The sequence below is a fragment of the Lepidochelys olivacea genome, assembly GCF_965140295.1.
Source record: "Lepidochelys olivacea isolate rLepOli2 genome assembly, chromosome: 4".
Taxonomy (NCBI): Eukaryota; Metazoa; Chordata; order Testudines; family Cheloniidae; genus Lepidochelys; species Lepidochelys olivacea.
The window spans coordinates 39,201,094-39,213,985 of record NC_140414.1 but is presented as its reverse complement, the minus strand read 5'-3'; the positions used below and the strand labels follow the sequence as shown (position 1 = coordinate 39,213,985).

The window sequence follows — 12,892 nt, the reverse complement described above, 5'->3', positions numbered from 1 at the left end:
TGTATTTAAATTTATAGTACTCTGAACACTGTATGCCAAACTTTAATCTATTACTGTACTAGCACCCTGAGTTTATACTAGTCAGGAGAGCTATGTACAAATATGTTCTTCAGCCCCCTGAAGATGAGCATACACTAAGAATTAATACGCAATACAGGCTGAATTAAGAAAACTACAGGTGACTGACTTGGTGTCCAAAATTGTTTGTTGTTTTAGATTTGAGGTAACACATATAACATTTGATATTCGATGGAAACTAACTCTGTATGTTCATTCTAATAGGTATCTTTCTAAAAATGTATTCTTGCTGTGTAACTTAAAATCAAATCGTGCAGAGGATCTTAGTGTGTGGTTCAAGGTTTTTGTGCTCTGATTTTGTCAGTTAAGACAGCACAACTGCCAGAAGTTAGAGCCATGGAGAGAGATCCAAGAAACTGTTTCCATAATCCTGGGTCCCTCAGCTTGGGGCCTTAAGCTACTCATTTAACCTTTATATGGTTTAGTTTCCCCATCTGTAAAATGTGGATAATACTTATCCACTTTCATAAGTGGCAAGAGGTTCTGGATGGAAGATGTTGCAGAAGTATAAAAATAGAGTTAGTATCACAAAAAGAGAACTATCTTTCAGGATGACTTAACCACATGATTTAAAGTTCATCTCTGTTCAGGAAAGCACTTATACACATGCCTAATTTTAAACATGGACTTTCCTGAATTGGAATATTAGACAGGAGACCTGCTAAACTATAAAAATACATTTCACCATAAATACCAGAAATCTTTCTATGACATATCAAATTTTTGGTGCTATTCTCTGCTGTTATTAATAGTCCCCCAAAAAATAGTAAAATGCTTCAGTACACTAGAACACCACTCTGACTCTTATGCCCACATCAATTTACTAAAATGGCGAGAATTTTATTCCAAGATCTGAATGCATATTTTGAAAGATTTCTTTATTTCAGGAATTATTTTTTAAAAATCTAATGATATAATAGTTTTAATCAACATTTCTAGTAATGTTCAGAACTATAGTGGTCAAAAATATTCAGTTTGCAACATAGAAACTAAATATTGGAATCAGTTTTGGAAATGACAATTCAGTTATGAAAAAAAATTAGTCTTTGTCATTGATTTCCTGTATTGGAAGTTGCAGATGTAGGGGCTGATGCAGGCGTCTCAGGGACTCTTCAACCTGTAAACGCAAGAGAGAATTAAATGGAGGACATTCTGTGTCCATATTTATCCCTTTCAGTCACCCCTAATTTGTACCTTCCTTTCATACTCTTGATATTCTTTCCCTGTAGCCAGGTCTTTCGCTTCTGTGAAGACACTAACCTTATGGCGCAGATTTCCCACAATAATCACAAGTGTAAACTCCTGGTCAGATCGCTCTAGGGATTACCATCCAAAAACAATTCCTGCCATTAGTGAATTAATCTGTCAGTCAACAGACCGGCCAACGGGAACTGCAGCCCTACAGATGCACAAACATCCTCCTTCCAAGCGACTGAATGTATGACCCCATGCATAGTGCACGGTCATCTTCAGTCCAAAGCCTAGGAAAATTTATAAAGCCCATTTCATACAGCAGCAGAACTGAATTATTTTATATGCTCTAGCATAAATTGCAAAATTCACACTCTAGACTAGTGTCAGATAGTGAAAATATTTTAAAGCCCCAGCCTTGATAAAGGGAACTAGTCTGAATCCTACCCAATTATTTTTTAAAAAATTTAACTCCATCTATTCACTAAGGGTTCTTGATCAAAAACCCAATAAAGTCAAGGGAGAATTTCCATTTACTTAATAGGCTATAAATCAGGGTCCTTTTTATTTATTGTGGACCGGAGGACTCTCTGTATTTCTCATAGAGCAGTGAAGATTTTTCCCAGTTCCATATCACTGCCACTATGGAAGATGGAGACTAGAGAGAAACCAGTTTATCACTACTGAGCAACACAAGTGAGTGACTTGTTTTCACACTCTCCCCCAGCCTCCACAGGCTGCCTGAGCAGTGCTGCAAATTTCCATTCTTAAGTCCTTCCTTCCAGCCTTTAAAGGAACTCCAGGTAATCTGTTACATATGCACATTTTTAGCATATAAAATTAAAATGCATAAATAAATAAATAAATAAAATCTAAAAGCCACTTTCCAATTACCTCATGATTTACTGAAAAGTTTTAAATGGTGAGACCACAGCATCATTCACTTACGGTACATTAAGAGACTTATGAAAATACCTCTGCCAGTGCCTCTTTTAGCTTGTTATACTGTTCCACATCAAAATGTTGGCTTCTGGATTTCCGGTAGAAGTAGTGGAGGAATTGTCTGTCTTTAACATCTGGGTAAACATAATCCTGACAGATAGAAAAAGGACACAAATGTTTCGGTTTTTTGGGCAGGCAGAGGGTTAGGAGTGCAAAGACATTTCTACACATGGAGTTAAATCAAACTAACATACGTAAAAAACCTTATAGTAATTAGAAGAAATCTAAACCATGACAAATAAATGACCTTATTTTCAGAATTGCAGAGCACTCACAGCTCCCATTGGAGTCAATAGGTGAGATTGTCAGAGGAGACTAAGGAAGTTGGGTTCTTGACGCCTTTAGGCTCCTTTGAAAATCCCAGACAATGGTAGCATCTGAAAATCAGGCCATTGGTATTTATCAATTTATCCAAACAGAATTACCTCAACCCTCCTGAAAGTCAGCAGAAAGCAAGAGGAGTAGAACTCACTCACAAACCCAGCCCTCAACAAACTAGCTGAGCTCCAAAACCCAGCATCCTTCCCCACCTGATGTTTCTTGCATATGTACTATAGGTTCCATATGTGCAAGTATTGGATATTCACCAACTATGTCCATACCAAACAAAATAAAAATGGAGGAGGGCATTATTGAATATGCAGCATGAAAAGGAATACAAGTAACTATCCAACTATGTGCTTTATAGTACATTGTAGGATCCCAAACATTTAATGGGCAAAAATGTAAGTTCCTTTATATTGTACAGGAATTGATGGCCATTTCCACATTCTGCACTTTGTCCACGTTCTGGGGTTTTGGTGTTCAGGAACTCTTCCCCCTCCTCTAAACATGCCTCATGCCAACCTGTGACTTCTCCTTTGCACATCCAAGAGCAAGAAAGGAAGTTAGGCCACTTAAGAAAAATCCGCATCTTACTCAAGGAAATAAACTAAAGGTAGTCCAGGAAAAACAGCTGAAAAATTTCCATGCATGCATCAAGTGACATCTGAACTCCATCAAACAGAAAAAGAAAACTGATGGGTTTGCCTTCCTGGCCCACTAATAGGTTGCATTCCTTGACCAGCCCTGCTTTAGTACTTCCACTCTATGTAGAGACATATGAGATACAGTTACCATCCGGGCCACATACAAAGAATTGAATGAAAGAGGATAGTTTTCATTTTCAGCATCAGATGGTATCCGTCTGGTCACTAATTGCAGTCAGGATTTTTAAGTGCAGCTCAGATGAGCAGTTTATCCCTGAGCTACATTAAAAACAAAGTTCCAGCCTAAGTGCAGTTCTACAGAACACACATGCACACGAACTTTGATGTTTAAATACATAGGCTAATTTATTATGAAAATCAGTGTAAGATGACTTCAGACATGTTTATATAATGGGACTTACCTGTTTAGTAAGTACAAAGTAAGCGTAGAATGCCAGGGCACTCCCGTAAGTGATAAAATACGTCACTGGCTCCATTATATCCCATGAATAGACCCACCACGTGAGCCAGGCCAGTGCTCCACCTTGAGTGGACAGTAGTGCTAAGCCAGTCCATAGGAGCCTATTGGTCTTTGCATCTGCACTTGTTGCAATTTTGGCTTTCATCTAGGACAAAAACGTTATTCATTCAACATATTCATATTCATATTCAACATATTCATATTCATCCACATATTCAACGTGTGGATATTAATTTCATACATTCCTCTGACACCAGGGAGAGAACACATCCCAGTATGTACTTTCCTCCTGGATCAGAGCATGCATTTAAGACTCCTACTCACTTTACTCCTGTGCCAAAAAATTAAAAATTCTGTCAAAAAAAAAATTCTGCACACAATATTTTAAAATTCTGCATATTTTATCTGTCAAAGTAACACAACACAATATAATCATGCCAGTTTAAATTATTTTAGTAATTTATTTCAAAATATCTGTTGGCAAGTATGTCTGTAACAATGCAGACCAAAAAAAGATTCTGGTAATTTTTTTTTTTTTTTGACAAATAGATTCCTTATAGGGCATATTAATACAGAATTTTGAGTAATTAATTTAAATTACAATACAGAACTGTATTTCCTGCACCCATCAGAAGCAGTGCAAAGGCTTGTGAGTGTCAGGAGTAATAGAGGAGCTGAGGGAGAGGGAAGGAGCCTGGAGTGAACCTGGAGAGTTGTTGGGTGTGGGTAGAGGTAATATGGAACAGGGTTGGAGGTTTTTTTTGGGGGGGGAGGGGCAGGATTGTTAGGGAGTTGGGGAGGCCTCCCTCATGCAGATCCTGGCTGATCCCAAGCCTCTCCCATTCAGTCACGCACATCTGCCCCTGTTCCCACCCACCCCCATCCCAATGGGTCCCTGCAGCCCCCTTCCCTTGTTTCCATGTGGCCATGCACCCCACTCCCATTCAACTCCTGGCTCAATGCTGTCACCCCACTAGCTCCTGAGCCTACAACCTAGTCTGTCCCCCCCACTAGCCATTCTGAACCTCAGTCTGTGACCCCCCCCCCCAGCAGCCCCATGTGCCCCCTCTGTCCTAACCTGGCTCCACAGGCCAGGTGCTGTGCCACTGCTTACACGCAGAATTTTTTCCCCCCACAGAAAATACATTCTGCCCCAGAAGTGCTGCAGTTCTGCCTTTTGCCCACCAGAGGCCTTTTATGGCACAGAACAGCCCGCTGCATTCATGCTGTTGGCTTTTCTGGCAGCATAGTGGCCTCTTGTGGTCAAAAGGCAGAACTGCAGCACTTCTGGGGCAGAATGTGTTTTCTGCGGAAAAAAATAAAATTCTGTGGGACACATGTATTCTGAGCATGCACAGAATTCCCCCAGGAGTATCACTTGCAGGCCTTCCCTTCCCAGAAAGGCTTCGAGTTCACTCCCTGCATGGAGTACAGAGGGAATGAGCTCTACGAGGCCTCCATCTGGCCGTCCATCCACACCTTTGGGATTCTACCAATTGGATTTGCATACATCAGCTGATGCTGCCTGATTTTTCAGAGAGGCGCTTTCACAGCAGCTCTAAGATTGCTGCCTTCAGTGTGAGGTCTGTTCCCACCCCATCAGGCTCTTACTGGTCTCCTCCTTCCTATTCATCCCTTCATGTCACTTTAGCTTGGCCTGTCTTAGATTCACCATGTTTGCCCCTTTCCTAAGTTACGGTCATCATTAGTCAGATCCAACTGGCTGACCTGGTGATAGCATCATCACAGAAAAACAACACTGTTTTTTAATTAACTAATGATTTTTCTGTGATATGGCAACATCACTCCGGACACCCAACCAGGTTCAGACAAAGTAACCAGGCAGTCCAGGGTAGTGCCAGCTCACCATAGTTTTTCTCCAGTTCTAGAAATTCTCAATAGGCTATGCCAAAAAACAGGAGGAGGAGGAGGAACTGGGTTGAAAATAATCCTGCATATGAACTGGCCATCACCTACCTGTCTGACAAATGAGGGGGGCTTGGCCCATTCATTAATGCTGGAATTGTCTTGTCATGGAAATTAGTTAAGAGAATTTTTTTTTATATATATATATATATATATATAAAAAAACAACCTTCCCAACCTGCTCAAGGGGTACTAGCTGTTCCCTTAGGTGGTCCAGTTTCTGAAGCAGTTCTCTCTCTCTCCTTAACTGGTGGTCTTCTAAATGAAGGGCGATGAACAGTCTATGAACCAAGGATTTGATATCTTCTGCTTCAGTAGCATGCTCTCTACTCCACTTCTCTGAAAAAAAGATTATGGTTGTCACAAGAGAGACAGGGTGGGTGAGGTAATATCTTTTATGGGACCAACTTCTGTTGGTAAAAGAGACAAGTTTTCAAGCTTACACAGTGACCTCCAGAAGACCTCTGTGTATCTTCGAAAGCTTGTCTCTCACCAACAGAAGTTGGTCCAGTAAAAGATATTACCTCTCCCACCTTGTCTTTCTAATATTCTGGGACCAACATGGTTACCAGCTGCAAACGTGGCTGTCATGACTGGTAAGATGTATCAAGCAATGCTCTTTGAAGAAAACACTGTCACTGTTTACAGAGAGTGTTTACATGAGGCCACAAACTGAGGCTCAAAGGGGAGATGAAGCCAGACTTATTTTTTGTGGGGACTGCCATGATTTTTTTTTTTAAAAAAAAGACAAAAATATGCCTTGGAACAGATGTAACTGGATAATCAGATTTATTAAGACTTCAACACAGCTGTGGTTCTTACCTTTTACAGGGACTTGTACACTATAAGTGGTGTTGTTGATTACAAGTTTGAAGTCATTCATCAACAAAACTTCCATCAATGCTGTAGCAGGGATCTTGCTACCATCTGCAGGAGAAAACAGGAAGGCTTAAATCCTTAACACAAAATTTACTTTATTAAAAAAAAAGAAAAACCTCTATGTCCATGGTTTCCAAAAGTAACACCAGATAAAACTGTGTCTTTTAATAAACATTACATTAAGTTTGGAAGTGGCCAGTATGCAGATACAACAACAAAGTGCTTTTAGCAAATACATTTCTTAACAGTAGTAAGCCAAGAAGCATCATCTGAAAGTGCCCGCATTTCATTTGACCTGTCTGGCATAACTCACTATTGTTAGCAGCCTCCCTTTTATTTCAGTTCCAAGGAGAGACATTGTAAGGAGAAAGCTATATTTAAAGACTCTCTTTACCTGTGTCAAGACCTTAAAATTCTCCATTTTACCTAACACTAAGTCTTGGTTACTTTTAACCATTTCCTTTTGCATTTGGCTTGGTCTGGAAAATTAAACTAGTTAGATCAGATTCACTTTCTAGAGAATGGTCTTGTGGTTACAACACAGGGCTCTGCCTCAGGAGATCTAGCTCCACCAAACTTATTGAGGGATGCAGGTAAGTCAAAGTTTCTCTTTCTGTCTCTCTGTTTTCTCTTAGTTGGAGATGGTTCTTTTAAGCTCTCAGAAACATTGAGAGGCTAACATTAATGTTTGCAATGTTTTGGATGGAGGATACTACAACATAAGACAAGACCTTAGAAATTCCACACAAGAACTCAAGGATTATGATGCAAAGTTATTTACAACCTTAATTATAGTATCACTACTGTGGTTCCATTTCTCTTTAGTTGGGATTTATTGTTTGAAATCAGAGTATCAATCACTGGAGGAAGAAAGATGAAGATGTATCTCCTTTCCATGCCAACTTTTTACTATTAAGTTGACAGCCTCTTCAGCATGGCTATAGAAGTCCTATATTTTCAGTCCTCATTCTCACACACAATTTTGGTTGAACCCTGAATAAGATTTGTTGGAAACTAAACAAACCTCACTCGGTTACAGATTTCCTTTCCCTGGATGAGTTCTTCTAGCTGGGAGTAGAGAATTTTGGCATTCTTGTTCTCCAGATTTTCCTAATCAGTCAGTACAGATGGGAAAATTTAGTGCTTATACTTTTAATATATTTTTTAAAGCAGGCTTTAGCTTTGATTGGGAGCAAGGGGTGTGTATAATGAATAGTCTTATTAAGGGAGGTAAGGAGGCAGAAAGGAGACAGTGCACTGGCCTCTGTCGAAGAGAGTTCAAACTCATTCTCATCCTTTTGTCCATAGACTTGTGGAAGTACTTATTGGCCCACCAACAATGAAAAATAAGGGTAAAAAAAAAAAGATTAATAGTTCACATGAATCTGAACAACTATTTAAGATTGCAGACAAGGGAACAAAACAGGAAGGACTGAAAGACAGGTGCAGACAGAGGACTTTTCTAAAACAGTGAAGCACTGAAAATATTGATACATGAATGGTATATATAATAATCACTGGAGTGTAGGACTCTTTTGTTGTTCCTCTCCACCTCAATCCCATTTGCTTCCATAAATCTATGGTGCAAACTGTTGACGTAAGTTTGCTTGTTGTACTGATGACCCCAGTTTAGGAAAATACTTAATCAGACGCTTAAGTCCACTCCTAATGGTTTTAAGGAAACGTTTAAGAACTTTGCTGAACTGGAGACTCAGCACCTGAAATGGACAGACTGCCTGGGAGATGTAGAAGAGGTCTGAGAAACAGGAAATCTGGGCTCTGATTCTATCTCTGCCACTGACTAACTGTTTGATCTTACCTCCATTTTCCTATTAATAATTTTGAGACTCTTGGCTGAGAGGTGCTATACGAGTGGGAAATATAAGTATGATTCCTGACTGAGCATACTGGAGGTTTTATGCTGCCATGCTACAGTCCCAGACTTTCCATCTGTCTCCATGTGCCTGTTATAGAAGCACACTGTAGATAACTCCACACCTGCACTTTCTCTGCTGTCTGGACCCATTTGGCAGTAGCTGCTGAGATTTCTATTAATGAGCCCAAGAAGCTAACACACCAGCTGGTTCTCCCTACCCACTCTGTGTGGGTCGGGTGACGAACTGAGAGCACTATCACTTTCATCCAAAAAATTTAAATTGTGCACATCCACTCAGTTTTTCAACATTTTACAAATGTCACCTTAATAATTTACATGTAAATGAGCTTCAGCAGTCTCATTAAAATGCCATTTAAGACAACAATACTTCAAAAAGGAGCACTTGTTTGAAAGCTCCAGATAGGATTTCTTTTTCATATTTGATGCAATATTGAGCTTTATTAACCTGTCTAATGCTTTGTTAACTGGAGGAAAAACAGAAAAGCACTGGAAGCCTGAAAAACATAACAATTTTCTGTACAAGGCAATTTTCCTTCCCATTTATCATACTGCAGGTGCAGAGATGTCAACAAAAAGCTTTTCTTTCTCTAAATTTATACAGTGCTAGAATGATATCCATAGAAAAAGTAAAGTAAAGTAAACAAGCCAGTTCAGGTTATCTTATCTTTTTCTAATATATAGTGTTAGGTTAGATCTTTCTACTTTCATTTTATCTACTAGCAAAAACAGGAGAAATATCTGCATTTAAATCAAAACTTCCTGGGATATTCATTTCTTGTTTAAAAAAAAAATAGAGAGAGTGTCACATTTTAAAATGTAATAATCCATTGTGTTTGGCTAACACTTGTCAGTATAATAGTCATTTCCTGATAAAGTAAATATAAAAGTTATTCTACATTGTTACAATTACTTGGCATTTGAAGGTTTGTGGTGTAGAAGATTAACTATGTCACAACTGTTAAATAAATTCAAGCCAGATACTTTATCAGATGAGATGTTTCCATCCTTGGTGAAGTTAGCCATATTTCCTCTAGAATTGGTAGGGACATCTGCAAAATATGTGGCCATGCAATTTCTTATTGAAATAGCATTGTGTACTATATCAACAAAATAACTGAAGCTTAAACTGAAGCTAAGAATGCGTGGTTAACATTAAACTTTTTCAGCTTAATATATAGGGATGGGATTCAGCAGACAGTTACACTTTTAAGTGTAAATACTCCATGTAGACTCCACTAACATCAATAAGACTTTGTACTGGGGTTCCTGTGCTCACAGGTGCACTTTCTGCAGGATCGTGACGTGACTTAGTTATTTGCAAAGATTGGGGATAGCCCCATATTACCGCATAATCTATTGTGAAAACTCACATAAATCCTAGTCCAGACAGTTCTGAGGGTAACAATTTGTTTTCTTGCTTGCAGAGAATATAAGAAAGTATTACAGAATATAACTTTTGCAATGCCTGTATTTTATCCACATGCTCAAATAGACAGACTATTGCCTTCATTAAATCAATCTACACGCTTTATGAATTCAGAGGATAAAAATGTTTTAAGAGATGAAAATCAATTACAAAAAGGATATTAAGAGCCTATTTTGTAGTTCAAGTATGATATACTCTTCTACTCTGGAAAGAAGAAAATCTAAGTTTCTGCTTATAACTGTAAAAGTTTGTAAGTGGTAATATACTATTTCAGAGATAACAGTGTTCTTATAGTATGAGCACACACAGTAATGACAAGGTAGTTCTGGTTGAAAAGGCTCCCTCACCATTAATTTCTATTTTCAGCAGATTATTAAAAAAAAGTTCCCCGCTAAAAAAAAATCACCTCTGGCGCATAAGCACAAAATTTCAGCCCAAAGGTATATTTTCCTAAGTCTGCCTGGTTTTGTATTATACGGATGTGAAAAATAAAATGGCTCATTCACAGTTAAAAACTACAGAAGATGCACATTCTAATAATTTATCAAGTGGTTTTGTGTTAAAGGGAGTGTTGTGCCAATAGCAGTCTTTGTTACCATGATGTATGTTTTGTTGAATTAAAACATTGGTAGAGAAATAAAGATACATAGCAACATTTTCAAAGTGCCCAAGTGATGGTTCAGGTTCTCCCAGGGGAGGATCATCCAGAGTAGGCATCGACACCAGAGTCAGGTGCCTGGAAGAGTCTGTCGCTCTTTATCAGCAGCTCAATGTTCTATGGGGCTTTGTTTCTAAAGGACGTATGTGGTCTATCTTCAGGACAATGAGTTTTGCTTAGAGTGCCCCCGATCAGTACTGAGTTTTTAGGGCTGCCTCGGTGCCAGTGATGCTGGGGTCAGTTTCCATGCCCAGTCCTTTATTAGCACCCTCTTCTGTGCGCCAGTCTTTGGAATCGCTTGCTTATTAGACAGGGTGCTAGGTAAGGCTGGTGTGCCTGTTAAAAGGACTCTAGAGCTTGTCTCCTCAGGGTCTCATGAGACCTTCATAGGTGGCTCCAAAAGATGGAGCTTCAACCTGTGACTTACATATTCTTGTGGTGAATGACAGGTGCACCAAATACCCGCTCAGCATACATGACTCTCCCAAACAGAAGAGACATTTGTGTCTATCTTTCAGGGGAATGCGACCATCACAGGACAGACAGGGCTTGAAGCCACAGGTTGAGTCCACCATGTTAAGTAGTCTATAGAGGGGGTCTATCCGAGGAAGGAGGTGGGGTGGGAAACAGTCTAACCATCAATACTCAGTCCAGACAGGTCAATATAGATCATGGCAGTCGTATGTTGAAGAATCAGAAGAGTTCTGAATGTTTGTAGAAGATTTTTGGGACGGTTTAGTCAAAGCTAAGAACCATCATGTTGGACAATTGCCAGGTTTTGCCTCACTGCCATGGGCGGTAAGAGACAACTGAGGGAGAGTCAAGGTCGCTCCACACTTTATGTTTCTGAGACTGGAGAACTGCAGTTGACAGGCTTCATGGCAGAAGTGTGTTTTAAAGAGGTGTCTGAAAGAAGCAGCTTGGCACACAGCAAGAGAGGGAGTTGTAGAACTTCCTGGTGTGAGGGCCAGCATGGAAGAAGGCACAAAAATAGGGAATGGTTTAAGGCAGGAGTGCCTGGACTGAAAAAAGAGCTATACGTAACACGAGGTGATAGCAGAGTCGTGAGAAAGCACAGTGTTGGGCAAAGCCTTGAAGGTGAAGATGAGAAGTTTCAACCTGCTGGAAAGGCCAAGAGTAGGCAATGAAGGAATTCAAAGAGCGACACGACCTGGTCAGAGTGGCTAATAAGGAAGATAGTTTTGGCAGCAACATTTTGAATTGATTGTAGGAGTGTGAGGTGGGAATCAAGGTAGTCACAGCAGTAGAAACATACAGGACGAACAAATCGGATTTTGCAACAAACAGGACATAGGGGGAAGGAGAAAAGAGGGTCAAATACAACACTGAGGCTGTGAGCCTAGGAAACAGGGATTGTAGTGAAATTGTTAACAGAGAAAGATATACAAGAACCTCAGTTTTTCCCATTGTGAGCTGGGCTATCCAGAAAGAGATGCTGACACACAGGAGGAGACTGGATAGGTAGAAGAGATTGTGGTGAAGATGATGATTTTGGAGTAACAAACAACGGAAGAATGAGAGGTCACCAAGGGAAAGTATGTATGGGGTGGAAGGAAATAAAAGCAGCAGGCCAATGGCAATATTTTCTTAATTAAGGGTTTTTAAGTTTGTAAAACAAAGTCACTAACCCACTCAAAAAGTCTCTCACAACAAGCCTATAGGATAATCTCAAATTGCTTATTTAAGGGCCATATACCCATCTTTGAGCAAGACCTTAGGAATTTCTGTCATTCAGGGAATGATAAAAATTGAGATCTCTGTTCCACAGTGGGTTTTGTTTCCAGAACAATGGAACTCACTTGGTTTTGGTCGCAGAACAACAGAAGACAGATTTCTTACCAAGAAAAGAAAATCTATGCCTTCAGCTAAATAAATCCTCACCTATTGTTATTCTCAAGTTGTCTCCCAACCTCTACATCATACTCACAGAAACATTGACAGACACAACTAGTCACACAGAGAGAGAGAGAGACTCTCTCTCAACCCAGTGCAGGGGCCTTTAAGACTAGTGGTAGGAGAAATATTGGGAAAGCCAGAAGCATTAAAAAATCACTGTAAAAAAGATGAGCTTTTTGAAGACGGTATCAAAGAAAAGTACCAGATCATAAAAAGGTTAAATTGACAGGTCCAAATTCTGTATTTTTAATCAGGCTTCTCTAGGGAGATACTGAAATTAACCCATGGAACATCATTAATTTATGATAATCTTAAGGAGTACTAACAATTAAGAACCACCCATCCTCTTTAGTTCTATAGAATCTGATCAATGACTGAGAAAAAGAATACTGCCCAAGACAATTATTGTTTACAACCTATTTAAGAAAGGACAAGTTCAGGTTATTTTAAACAGGCAGCAGAGTTTGTA

At 39.5% G+C, this 12,892-nt stretch overlaps 1 protein-coding gene across 1 annotated transcript in view; it reads right to left on the bottom strand.

The window, feature by feature from the left end:
* Positions 1–935: 935 nt before the first annotated feature.
* MCUB (mitochondrial calcium uniporter dominant negative subunit beta) overlaps positions 936–12,892 on the bottom strand; it is a 71,645-nt gene continuing 59,688 nt past the window's right edge. The window contains exons 4-8 of the mRNA XM_084626818.1: positions 6,469–6,573; positions 5,825–5,985; positions 3,662–3,865; positions 2,245–2,361; positions 936–1,195 (exon numbers count right to left, since the gene is read on the bottom strand). Coding sequence (XP_084482944.1) covers positions 1,118–1,195; positions 2,245–2,361; positions 3,662–3,865; positions 5,825–5,985; positions 6,469–6,573 — 665 coding nt within the window. The 3' untranslated portion in view covers positions 936–1,117. The remainder of the gene's footprint in view (positions 1,196–2,244; positions 2,362–3,661; positions 3,866–5,824; positions 5,986–6,468; positions 6,574–12,892) is intronic.